Consider the following 13,815-nt stretch of genomic DNA (forward strand, 5'->3'; position numbering starts at 1 on the left):
TCAGGAAATCACTTCAAATATCCTATTTGAAACTCTTGTTAATTCAGCCAAGGAATGAATATATATACATATATGTTATTCTTTAGAAAAATTTGCCTGAAAAAACGCCTTTATTTCATTGAACAAACAACCAACAAATGGCCACTTGGTTAAGGTCTGCCTCCTGGATTAGTGATCTGATGATGGTCCCAGGTCCTAATACGGATGTCAAGGTCACTAAACATAGGGATCACTTTAGAGTAGTATCTTTAACTGAACTCAAGAGTTCATCAATTTAGAAAAGGAAAACAGAAGAAACTTTGGGATATCCACTAAGGTCCATTACTTTTCACAGTATTAACACATGAATGGTTTATCTGTATATAAACAATGACACTAATGAGGGTGAAGCCAGACAGCAGTGGGGATGTATCTAAGACCATGCTTTTCCTAAAGAAACTTGTGGTTAGAGGAAGATAAGTCTGAAACACTAAAAATCAATGTTTTGTTTTAATTTTTAAATGTAATGTGGTGTATGTGTGTGTGTGAGTACGTACAAGTGCATGTGTGTTCACACTTGTATGCATGCATGTGTAAGTATGTGCATTTGAGGTGTGTGTGTGTGTGTACATTTGTTGAATGCATGGATGTGGAGGCTTGAGGTTGACAGTCAGCGACTGTCTTCCTTGATAGTGCCCCACTTTATGTATTGAGGAAGGCTTTCTTAATTGAACCCAGCCTAATGATCCCCTGTCTGTGCTTCTCAAGTGCTGGGATTACAAGTAGGAATCATGCCTGCTTCACTTTTTATGTGGATTCTGAGGATCTGAATTCCAGCCTTCAAGCTTTCTCAGCACGTACTTTCCCTATTCAGCCATCTTCCTGGCCCACATGGTTTAAATTTCATCTCAAGATAGTAACCCAAGAAATGAAAATACATGATACATATAGACATGATACAATTTGTATGCTGATGTCATGCCTTGAGGGTGAAGTGTCTCTTTCAGGCCATTTGGTTCCCAGCTGTGTTGCTAGTTTGCAAGCACAGTCTCTAGGAGATGGGTTCTAAGGAGAGGAAGTGGGTCATTGGAAGCAATCCTTGAGATTTATAGCTGGGCCTCCTTCCTGTCTGCTTTCTGGACCATTGAGATATGAATAGGCAGTGGTCAAATATTCCCACCACAGAACCACCTGCCATCATAACTTTCCCTCCACGACAGACTATACTAACAAACTGTAAACAGAATAAACCCCCTCATCCCTGAGGGGTTGCATTTATGGGGTTCATGTTCATAGCAACAGGAAAAGTGATGAACACAGAGATCTCTGAAAATATAACTCACCACAAAATGGAAAAGTGGACAAGGTTTGGGCAGGAACCGCAAACTGAATTGTTTTAGAAGCAATAAGGGATTTAGAAAGAAAGAAAAGATGATCCTGAAAAAGGTAAACTGTGTAACGAGGTATCAGTCCATCAAGAGCCCCCAAGACAACAGACTTGGGTATCACTTGTAGATGTAACTGAGACATTGCTTGAAGTTGTGGTGTTTTTCTTTAAGAGAAATTTCATTTGCTGCCTGCCTAGGGAGCTGGAAGAAAAGATCTGAGCTGGAAACGATTAGAACAATTTTCAAACACACCTCATTGTTGATCATGAAATCAAGGCAGGAGCATGAGCTGAATATGAATTAAGAAAAAGGCAAATGCAGAAGTAGGAACAGCACAGGAGAGAAGCAGTCAGTGCAGTCCAGATGGCCACCAGTTGAGGTGAGATGAGAAGGGGAGACAGAATTGACCTTCCTAGACAATACAAGATCTTCATGCACCAGATTAAGAAGAAAATAAAAAACTAAATATAATTTAGGAGAAACATGTGCAGTCTTTCTAAGACTGAAGCACAGATCTCCCACCCTCAAGATCTGCCACTCAACGAATGGAGTAAGGGACGATGGCTATGAACTCACAGCTGACAGCAGAGGTCACCATGACCAGTGTCTCATGGCTGCTCCTCACACTAGACCCCAGGGCAGGGCAGATCATCACAATAAGGCACAACTCAATGAGAGCTCTGGAGTGGGGACTGCACATTCTTCAAGTTTATTTACTTACACATCTGGAATCTACCAACTGCATGCAGCCCTGTGGGTGTGAAAACAGTACAATAAATGTTCTTACAGAGTCAAACATTCTGGAGGTGGATGAAAGAACATTAACCCACAGAGCTATGTTAGGGAATATAAAGCTGTGGGAAGTGGAAACGCAGGACAGAGTGATGGGAGACAGACAGAAAGTAGACAAAGGGTCAACAAGGTGCTGTGTGGGCAGAGACTGCATGGCCGGAGGGAAGACGGATCTGGATAGGGATGTGTGGTGGTTGAGGAAAATGTCTGCACAATGAGGTGCCTGACATGCCTAGGTCATGGGCAGAGGTGGGGTGTGTCTCTCTGAAAGACGAAGGGGTCAGAGTGGAGAGAGAAACGTGATGCCGAGGGATGCAGGCAATCCTTTCCCTGGAAAACCCTCCAGCGTCCTCATTAATGTAAGCCAAAAGTTGTCAAGGACTGAAAGCATATATCATAGAGGATCACTTTAATTTAAACACTATATGTCAAAATGCAAGAAAATCATCTATTCCAGATAGGCTTTCTGTCTACAGCCTGTCTACATTGTTCAGAGAACACAGTGCCTCTCTATCTGCAGGCGCAACAAACCTCAGATCAAAATTAGTCAAGAAAAGGGCTGAGAAGATGGTTCAGGGGTTAAGTCTTACAAAGCTTATATATAAGTCTTGTATGAGATTAGGGACTGTGTCTGAACCCCTAGTTCACATATGGCCATGTGTATCGATAACCTCAGTGATTTGGGTAAAGACAGGTAGTCCCCAGAAACTCACTGGCTAGTTAGTGTAGCCAAAACAGTAAACTTTGGTTCAGTGAGAGACCTTATCTCAAAGGAATAAGGCAGAAGGCAAAGAGAAAGGCACTGGATATCCTTTTCTGATACACACACACACACACACACACAAATAACACTCATAAAATACTGTGCTTGTACTGAAGTTTCTTGTCTTTAGTCTCTAATCAATACAGTACAGCAGCTATTTCTATAGCTAGTGTACACTACACTAAGTTTAAGTAATTTAAAAATGTGCATAGGCGTTATTATCTGATGTCCTTTTATATCTGGGACTCACAAATCCACAGATTTTTATGTCTGAGGAACAGTCTAGAAATGGCTGTACTAAAACACAGTTTATAATGTCAGTTGAATATTCATAAACTATTCTAATTTTGCTATTGGTTGGAACTTTTGAAATGTTTAAAATGCAAATTGTAGCCTCTGTAACCAATGTGTGGGGTCAAACCATTTCTTATGTTTAGCTAAGTGGCTGCTCCAAGGCATCTATCTCAGTTTGACTTTTAAAAGAGGACTGGCAATTGATTGACGGCAGAATCCGCTGCTATCAGGGTCACTTTCATGTGTCAACAAAAGCAGAGAGCATCAGTTTATAGAAGATAACTCATGTGCATTCCCCATAGCAAGGGGGAGACAAATACCACAGACCCTGAATATTGGTTTCCAGTCATTCAGACAAGTGAAGAGGAGACAGGGATTCAGAACACAACTGCTCATGACAGAGACAGTCTCCTGGGAGCCCATCTTGCCATCTGCTCTTTCCTAGCAGGTTTTAAGATACAAAATCATCATAGCACAAGTAAATAGCAATAAAAACATGGAATGTGGGACCACACAGGAATACATTCTGGAAGGAATACCAAAGCTCTGGCCAGAAAGCCCCAGAACAAAAGGGAATCCCCCCACCCAAAGTACATCTAAGAAGCAGGCAGCATGGGGAGAAAGAGCAGAACGGGCTCACAAAGGGTTGAGAGTTAGTATATTTTTCTGTAATTTTTTTTAAATTAAAAACATTTTGTAAAAAAGAATAGGAAATGTCATGTATTATTCTTGACAGACTTATCTCCAAATGACAGCAAACACATCACAGGACAATAGTACCCTTCTTCCTCTCACGGCCATCTCCTTGTACAGTGAAAAAACTGGGCTTCTAGTGTTCATCAAGAACAAACTGAGATGAGACCCAGAGTTTGACAGGAGCTGCCAATTTTTAGTTATGTCATTTCTATACAAGTCTGTGATGATCCTGGCAGATGCACGGGACAGTAAACATTTAAAGAAACACTTCTGAAATTAAATGGAAACAATTACCTGCTCAGCCAGCAGGGAAGCCAGGCTTGAATAGGCATCAGCAAAATCTGGACCATACTTAATGGATTCCTTCAACAGCCCAATGGCTTCTTCTGGTTTCTCCTGGGACCTACAGATGACGGGGGAGAAGGACACCTTTCATTAGCACCTGCTGCAACCGCTTTCTTAGACTTCAACATTTCATTCAACAAAGATTAGGTAGCTCATCCTGGAGTTTACTGTGTTAGTGTCTACATGTTCTGCCAGTTGAGCTGAGGCCTATTAGTCTCTCCTCATGTCTGGATTCTCACTGGAAGGCAGTGAGGAGATGCTGGAGATCAGTCACTGGCCTCCTGCCTCCGGCTGCTGAGGTTTGAATGTGGTAAGCCCCTGCAGGCTCACGCACCTGAACAACATTTATTCCCCAGCTGGTGGCATGTGCCGGTGCTGTTATAGGAAGCTGTGGACAGTTAGGTCTTGGGGCCTAACTGGAGGATGGAGGGGTGTGGGTGTAGATTACTGGAAACAGGCCTTAAGGTTTTACAGAATGGATCTACTTCCTGTCCATTTTTTTGCTCGACTGTGTTCACAATGCCACCTTTTATAACTGGAAACCCAAAGAAACATTTTCTCTCTTAAATCTCTTGTCAAGCATTTGGTCTTAGTGGCAAGAAAAGTCGCCAACACACCTGATATGCACTGTTGGGGACTTTTACTGAAGGGTATGCAAAAGCCTGATAACAAGAAACACTGACCCTTAGGCCAGCACTCTGGGGGCCGTCACCCCGGCATCATGGAAGTGGGTATAGTGATGTGAAGATGGCCTAATATTTCATTTCTAATAGCTCACAGGTCAAAAATCCTGTTTAAAAAGATACTTTATGTTTATAAATGTGTATCTCTGTACGTATAGCCTATGTGCAGGTCCAGAAGAGGGCACAGGATGCCCTGTAGCTGGATTTATAGGTGTCATGATCCATCCAATATAGGTGCTGGGAACTCAGGTCCTCTGGAAGAGCAACTAATATTATTAACTACTGAGCTTCACAATCTGGTTTCTTAATAATGGCTGCTGGTCCAGGATAAGCCCTGCCAAAATGCCCAACTAAGGTTTAGTATCCAAAGAAGAAAGCTTCACATAAAATTTATGAAACCAGAAAACATTGTGACCAGTGGCTGGAAAAGGAAGTGAATGTTGTTATGTTCTCACTACAAACTGGCTCTGGCCCTGTCACTCGGTCTTCTCCAGGACTTGAAGCCTGCGAGTCTTGTCCTTGGGTGAAGAGCCCCTCTTCTGTTGGTGCCACAGGGAGACCGTGGATCTCACTGCCTCATTCTTAGGCAGTAGTCCCTCTGCTTACTGAAATAACTGATAAAAAACAAATACTGATCTTCACTGCCATGTATTATAAATGTGGAAAATAAAGTGTAGTATGAAGAACAGAAATCCTGGAACCACAGACAGCCCATGGCCTCAAGGATCTAGGCCTAACCCTTGCGGGGACCTTTCCCCTTTAGGGACTAAACCAGAGTCTGGTGCAAGTGTTTTCACAATTCTACTCAGTAAAGACTGCATATTGGGTGTTCTCATAAATCCTCATGGCATTATGAATTCAGTCCTTACTGCAGCCCCAAGTGACAGAAAAAGTTCATGTGCAACAGGGTCAAGTGGCTCCAGTTTTCACTAACACCCTCTTCCAAATGTTCCTCCAGTGTAACACAACACTCTGTATGCCAGACCATCCCTGAAATCCCTTCAGGAAAAACTCCCACATAAGAACAGTTTAAAATATGACTCTCAGATCCTGACACTCCGAGTGTGTGCTCTGTGTGGTCTTTGTGTTGGATCGTAGTTTTTTTCTTTTTCCTTTTTCTTTTTTTGAAATCCCATAGACCAGTCCAATGGTCTGCACATAGTAAAACTCCAGTAATCACTAAATAATAATAATAATAAAATTATTAAAATGTTTTATTATTATTATTATTATTATTATTATTATTATTATTATTATATCTTGGGGGTTTTTTGTTTGTTAAAAGAACAAACAAAACTGTTATGTTTTCTGAGACAGGGTTTCTCTGTGTAACAGAGCCTTGGCTGTCCTTAACTCGATCTGTAGACCAGGCCTCAAACTCACAGAGATCCAACTGCTTCTGCTTCCTGAGTGCTAGGATTAAAGGCATGGTATACCACAACCTGGCCCATCCTAAATTATTTTTAAAGTATGTTTTTAGTATTTTACTTCTGGATCATTGTGCATGTATTTACACGCCCTACTTCAGCCTCCTGAGCACTGGGAGACGTTAACTCTCAGAAGTCTATTCTCCCCTGTAGGAGCTTGCTGTTCGGAGTGTGTTTTATACACCTCTGTGAGTGTCATCTGGCAGCTTGCTGCACAACAGAATCTCAGGCTCCATCTATACTTCCCAGGTGCTCTGTGTGGGAACTGAAACCTCAGCATACATACACCATACACCGTGTCTTCTCAAGGACAGGGTCACCCATCCCTCACACTAGCCTTCTCTCCTACTCCCTGCAGGCCCAGGGTCTGTGAGATATGGCTTGACTGCTTCATGCCAGAAGCAGCTTGTGACCAGGTACTGTTACCTAGGAGGCAGACTCCTATCATAGACCTGAGAGTAAAAAGTCTTGGTTTCAAAAGTCCTCAGAGTTAGAGACGCAGTTTGGTAGATGTGGTGGTTTGGACTAGCGTGGTCCTCATAGGCACATAGGGAGTGGCATTATCTGATATGTGGCTTCGTTGGAGTAGACATGGCCTTGTTGGAGAAAGTGTGTCACTGGGGGGGGGGGGGTTCGAGGTTTCAAATGTTCAAGCCAGGCTCGGTGCTTCTTTTTTCCTGCTGTTTGTTGATCCAGATATATAGAACTCTCCACCCCTTCTCCAGCACCATGTCTGCCTGTATACTGCCGTGCTTCCCGCCATGATGATAAGAGGCTAAACCACTGGACCTGTAAGCCAGCCCTGTAAGTCAGCATTTTTTAACCCTAGTAATTTGACCACTGATTTTATGGTTAGAACTCCAAAGAGTCTTCTCTAAGTTTAATTTAGAAATGCTACTTAAATCCAAGGTAAGATACAGACTTACAAAATTAAGGTGGAAAATTAGTCCCTACAGGACATTATTTAGCTGAAAATTCTTCAAAATCAGCAGAGGGGAAAAACACAATAATTCTATAATAATGGGTTAGGGCCTTTCATTTGTAATAACTCATGTCAGTTAGAATGGAAACTTAGACCTTTCATAAGTGAACACAGAGAGATTAACTACCACTTAACACAGCCTGTGAATTTAAGTCCTTAGGGACTCCATTAATATCCATCTGGGTGATACAGTGGAAATAGAGCCATCAAAGCTTCTCCCAGGGAATTCTAGAAAAGAGGGGATCCTGATAGGTTTTTTTTTTTCCTCAAGAGGTCTAGTGAGACACTAAACACTAGGATCCTAACACCCAGAGTGTGTGCTCTGTGACCCTGAGTAAATGTCAACCTCCACTGTGAGTGGACTTTGGATCTTTGTGGGGATTTGAGTAAGAATGGCCCTCACAGGCTTACATATTGTAATGCTTTGTCACCAGGGAATGGCACTATTAGGAGGTGTGACCTTGTTGGAGAAGTATGCCATTGGGGGTAAGCTTGAGGTTTCAGATGCTCAAGCCAGGCCCAGTGTCTCTTCCTATGCCTGCTACCTTACCAGCACCATGCCTGCATAGCACCATGTCCCCACAATGATGATGATTCTCTGAAACTGTAAGCCAGCCCCAATTATAAGAGCTGCTGCTAAGCTTGGTGGTGGTGGTACATGTCTTTAATCCTAGCACCTGAGAACACAGAGAAACCTTGTCTCAAAAGAGAGAGAGAGAGAGAGAGAGAGAGAGTGTTACTGTGGTCATAGTGCCTCTTCATAGCATGATAATCTTACTAATCTTTTGTTTCATATGTAATCCCACTCCAATGACCTGCATATAGTTAAAAAAAAAAAAAACCTCAAAGCCACCCCTAGTGGTAGATGGAATAGGAGACATGACAATGAGATCCTGCCACTCACTGTAGAGACAGCTTTCTCTACTGGAGCCTCCTCAACCAGGAGTCACATGCACATTACCATATAAGCTTCCACATGCACCATATAAGCTTCAAACATCAAAACAAAGCTTTTACAATTTGCAGCAGGATTCAACTCTCTTAAATTACCCCTGCCCCAGGAACTTCCAAAGGCTAAAGTTCCTCAGAATGGGTTCCTGAGACTAGTAATTTCCTCAGAATGGATTTCATAAGAAAAATATCAGGTAGAAATTAGATCTTGCTCAGAATGTGAAGAACTTGCAGCTCAACACCTGTGTTTTCACAGGGAACTTCACTGTGGCTGTGCTTCCCCCTTGTCAAGTAAAAGCATGCCCAGAGGCTCACTTTCCTGGCTCCATCTCAATGAGAGGTATTTAGCAAAGGCATTAAGGATTTGCCACATTTCCTTTCAGTAATTAGAGACGTGTTAAGTTTGTTAATTTACAAAACTTTCTGGTTTCCTGTCTGCAGTTCCACATTCATCTCAGCAAAAGCAGCTGCTCACTGTAAGAAAGAATTGACACAGGGGATGAATTTGGAAAGGGTCAGCAGCAGACACAAAGCTGGTAGCTGTCAGCAGCACTGGAGCTCCTCAAGAGTAGATGACCATTAACACAGAGACTCATAACTGGTCATTTTATAGTGAACTAGATACTTCAGAGTTCTCAACCATAAATGTATGTCTGTATCACACTCTTGCCCTCAACACTCAGGACTCTGTTGAAGAAGGGGTAAAAAGACTGTAAGAGCCAGAGGTGGTAAATGATTTTAAGAACACAGTGTTTTCCAAGCACAATAGCATAGGTGCATAAATGAATTCAAGATGATTACGTCAGTATTCACAATGCCATGCAAGCTCAAGCCAGACAAAATCCCAGCACAGAGATGGGGAAGTGGGCACAAAGTATGTTGGACAGGAAGGAAGGAAGGAAGGAAGGAAGGAAGGAGGGAGGGAGGGAGGGAGGGAGGGAGGGAGGAAGGAAGGAAGGAGGAAGGAGGGAGGGAGGGAGGGAAGGAAGGAAGGAAGGAAGGAGGGAGGGAGGGAGGGAGGGAGGGAAGGAAGGAAGGAAAGAAGGAAGGAGGGAAGGAAGGAAGGAAGGGAGGAAGGAAGGAAGGAGGGAAGGAAGGAGGAAGGAAGGAAGGAGGGAAGGAAGGAAGGAAGGAGGGAAGGAGGGAAGGAAGGAGGAAGGAAGGAAGGAGGGAAGGAGGGAAGGAAGGAAGGAAGGAAGGAAGGAGGGAGGGAGGGAAGGAAGGAGGGAGGGAGGGAAGGAAGGAGGGAAGGAAGGAAGGAGGAAGGAAGGAAGGAGGGAAGGAAGGAAGGAAGGAAGGAAGGAGGGAAGGAAGGAGGGAAGGAAGGAAGGAGGGAAGGAAGGAAGGAGGGAAGGAAGGAAGGAAGGAAGGAAGGAAGGAAGGAAGGAGGGAAGGAAGGAGGGAAGGAAGGAAGGAAGGGAGGAAGGAGGGAAGGAAGGAAGGAAGGAAGGAAGGAGGGAGGGAAGGAAGGAGGAAGGAAGGAAGGAGGGAAGGAGGGAAGGAAGGAAGGAAGGAGGGAAGGAAGGAAGGAAGGAAGGAGGGAGGGAGGGAAGGAAGGAGGAAGGAAGGAAGGAGGGAAGGAAGGAAAGAAGGAAGGAAGGAGGGAAGGAAGGAAGGAGGGAAGGAAGGAAGGAAGGAAGGAGGGAAGGAAGGAAGGAAGGAAGGAAGGAGGGAAGGAAGGAAGGAAGGAAGGAAGGAGGGAAGGAAGGAAGGAGGGAAGGAAGGAAGGAAGGAAGGAGGGAGGGAAGGAAGGAAGGAAGGAAGGAGGGAAGGAAGGAAGGAAGGGAGGAAGGAAGGAAGGAGGGAAGGAAGGAAGGAAGGGAGGAAGGAAGGAAGGAGGGAACGAAGGAGGAAGGAAGGAAGGAGGGAAGGAAGGAAGGAAGGAAGGAGGGAAGGAAGGAAGGAAGGAAGGAAGGAGGGAGGGAGGGAGGGAGGAAGGAAGGAAGGAAGGAAGGAGGGAAGGAGGGAGGGAGGGAGGGAAGGAGGGAGGGAGGGAGGGAAGGAAGGAAGGAGAAGAAAAGGAAAAGGAGTCCCACCCAGCCTGCCCGTGGAGTGAGGGGGCGGGCAGCAGGTGCTCCCCTGAATCAATGAGCTTCTGTTACTGTATTGTGCTTTACTGTTAGTGGATCAAAAATAGTTTCCTACAAATGAAGACTTTGATTTCTACTTTTATGGCAGGAGATAGCACTAGCTCTTCTCAAAAACTAGTATGTAAAATTCAAGCTACAGTTATTGCAGAAGATGGCCTTTGTAAGCACAGGCTTTCTAGGGCTCTGCCTCCCTACACAGTGTGGGAAGGACTGCTGAGTGACTCTGGCTAGTGCAGTGGACAAAAGCTTCTGGCTGACTGCAGTTCACACTATAGCCCTCAACACAAACGCAAGGACCTGAGCTTGAACCCTAGCAGGTAAGTGTGGTATCAAACTTGTATTCCCAGAACTCAGCAGATGGAGACAAGAAGGGCTCACTGGCCAGCTAGCCTAGCCAATGTGGCAAGTACCAGGGTAAAAGAGGTTCTATCTCAAAAAACACAGTAGATAACACATGAGGCTGACCTCTGCCCTTCACATTCATGCACACATGCCCCCACATACACCCGTGCACTAGATACAGACAACACACACAGAGCACACACAAGAGATCTCATTTTACAGCTAAAATTCAAGGACAAGAGCCCAGTCACACCTCCTCCCACTGCCCCACCCTGCAGACAGAAAGTGAGGGGCTGATGGTGGAAAGTCCCCGAGTGTGCATCCACAGGACAGCAGACATGGTGGAGGCTGAGATCAGCCACATACGAGCTGACACAGAGCACAACTCCAGAAGCTTGGGTCCCAGATCTCTGTCCACAGGTGTGGGGCAGATCATCACGTTGAGAGGTCACTGCATTGTACCTGGGTAACAGAACACCTGCCTCCTGAGGCTCAGGACATACAGAGCCAGTTCTGGGCTACAGAGGTGTGAAGGTAATGCCAAACCAATTATCACATCAAGATCAAAACTAGTCCCAAGTAGGATGACTTCAAAGCACAGGCACATGGCAAGCCCTCTAGAAACTTCAAGAGGGTAGGAACATGGTTCTACCACTGGGGTCTGTAGGAGAAGGTGGCAAGGAATTGTTATCCACAGCTGAGAGCTGAGTAGATGGGCCATTATGCTGGGTTTCTGCTAGTCACTGGGCTAGGTGTTGTTTCTGTCCATCTCAACTTCAGTTGATGAGCGACTTGGAACCGTACAGTGTCTCAGCAAAGGTTGATGGTGCATCAAGTTCTCTATCCATACTTCAGTTAGGAGACTAGAAGCCCATGTTGTAGGTAAACTACAGACTTTTACATAGGACCAGCTTCTAAAGAGATCTGAGCCTCCTAGCAGCTGACTAACTATCATCTTAAGCTATTTAACTAATGGCACAGGTAGTGTATGGCTGCCTGCCTTTCAATTCTTATTACTATGAGGCCAAGACACCGAGCTTCAGACTGGACATGAGATACTATGTCTGTAGGTTAGACAGTAATAGCTGATAACTATTTCACCTTCCCTCGTTCCTATATTACCTGCTTATATGCATTACATTTAGTACTTAAGAAAAGTAGTTTCTAGAATTATTTCTGCTTCATACATAAGCAGTTAGAGCTACAATAAGCTAAAACTGTTGTCCTGCAGATAGATGTTAACCAGGGATCAGCACATGGTAGCACCTACCGGTCCTAAAAAAGGACGTGGCCTGATATCACAGAAAGCACTGGATGTCAAGGCTCTCTCTGCCGTTCATTGGCATGTGATCCTATTCTAGTCAATTCTGTCTGGAGAAGACAGTTATGGGGGGTGGTACCCCTACTGCTCCTGGTAGACAGAGCCATAAGAAAGGGGTAATCTTTCCTGTCAGTTGGAGGAAGCTAACAAGGAAGGGTGAGGGCAGAAAGCCCATGTGCTACCCAGCAGACAGGCTGGGAGACTGGACTCTGTGGAAAGCAGAAAAGGAGGGAAGCTGGCAGAACTGACGAGTTCCTTAGAAGAGGAGGAGTCCTTAAGCCAAGCCTTCCCTCCCCAAGTATTACCTGCAGGCCATGGATAGGTATAAGAACACAGCACACACACATACACATGGCCTTCTTTCTGTCCTTCTTGCTTCTCTTTCTAATATACAAAGAACATTTTTAACATTTTTAAACTCGAAAGCTTTTGAAACCTACCCTGTACTGGCTGGTTTTATGTGTCTACTTGACACAAGCTGGAGTTATCACAGAGAAAGGAGCCTCCCTTGAGGAAATGCCTCCATGAGATCCAGCTGTAAGGCATTTTCTCAATTAGTGATCAAGGGTGGGAAGGCCCATTGTGGGTGGTACCATCCCTGGGCTGGTAGTCTTGGGTTCTATAAGAAAGCAAGCTGAGCAAGCCAGGGGAAGCAAGCCAGTAAGTAACATTCCTCTATGGCCTCTGCGTCAGCTCCTGCTTCCTGACCTGCTTGAGTTCCAGTCCTGACTTCCTTTGGTGATGAACAGCAATATGGAAATGTAAACTGAATAAATCCTTTCCTCCCCAACTTGCTTCTTGGGCATGATGTTTGTACAGGAATAGAAACCCTGACTAAGACACCCCCCTCCAACAACCTGAATACCAAATTGAGCTTCTGTGCCAAAGCAAAACCCTGCTGGACTGACTCAGGTTGAAGGCTGAAGTGTTAGTACCCTAAAATACGACTGTGTCTGCAAAAGAAGTTCCCAGAGACTGCCATGCTACTGCCAGACTTTAACTGGACCATTCCTTCCTTAAGCCACATCACTCTGTTTCTCTACTATGGAGCTTAGGACAACTCAACTGCAAAGGCACAGAGAGGATGGAGGATGGAGGTTCTTGAGAACTCTTGGATTTGACAAGGCAGTCTGGCCTGTTTGTTGCATCATCTTCTGCTAGAAATATCTGTGCGGGGAAAGTAGAAGATAATCTTTCCAGAGAGTGTAAACAAAGCTAGGCTCCTTTAAGACTGCTTCCTGTGGAACTCTGCTCTAGCCTGGACTGTGATTATCACAGCCAGAGAACTCTAGTAAGGACTTAAGACGCAGGAATCATGGTGTGAGCATAGTTGTGGGGGCAATGCTCACAGAAGTCCTGTAAGTCTGCTGTGTGTCTTTTGTTTGTTAGTCCTGGGGTCACAGCCACGTTCTCATTTCCCAGATAAAGCTGTTGGGCAGCCACTGAGAGGAGGACTGTGCACATGGGACATTTTCAATAAACTGTTTCAACTTTAAGCCTTGCTAAGAGCCTCAGTCAATGTAGTCTGGCAGGTGTTGATCACACGCTGACAACTGGACAGGTCATCAGCTGGGTTTGGGTTACAGAGGACAGATGAGCACTGAGTAGTGAGGCACAGAAACCCTGAATGAAGACGTTTAGACTTGGTGCCAATGCGATGGGCACAGGCGCTCCTGAGTCTGTCCAGAGGAGGAGGAGGAGCTGGTGCTGGATAAAGGAACAAAATAACATCATGTGACATTTAATAGGGGGAGTCTAACAA

General features: G+C 44.7%; 1 protein-coding gene across 1 annotated transcript in view; it reads right to left on the bottom strand.

Annotated features, from left to right (window-relative positions):
- The window catches only part of Tmtc1 (transmembrane O-mannosyltransferase targeting cadherins 1), a 208,037-nt gene that overhangs the window by 25,334 nt on the left and 168,888 nt on the right, over window positions 1–13,815 (bottom strand). Inside the window, exon 13 of the mRNA XM_034511599.2 lies at window positions 4,207–4,315. Within this exon, the coding sequence (XP_034367490.1) occupies window positions 4,207–4,315 (109 nt within the window). The remainder of the gene's footprint in view (window positions 1–4,206; window positions 4,316–13,815) is intronic.

The sequence above is a fragment of the Arvicanthis niloticus genome, chromosome 9, assembly GCF_011762505.2.
Source record: "Arvicanthis niloticus isolate mArvNil1 chromosome 9, mArvNil1.pat.X, whole genome shotgun sequence".
NCBI lineage: Eukaryota > Metazoa > Chordata > Mammalia > Rodentia > Muridae > Arvicanthis > Arvicanthis niloticus.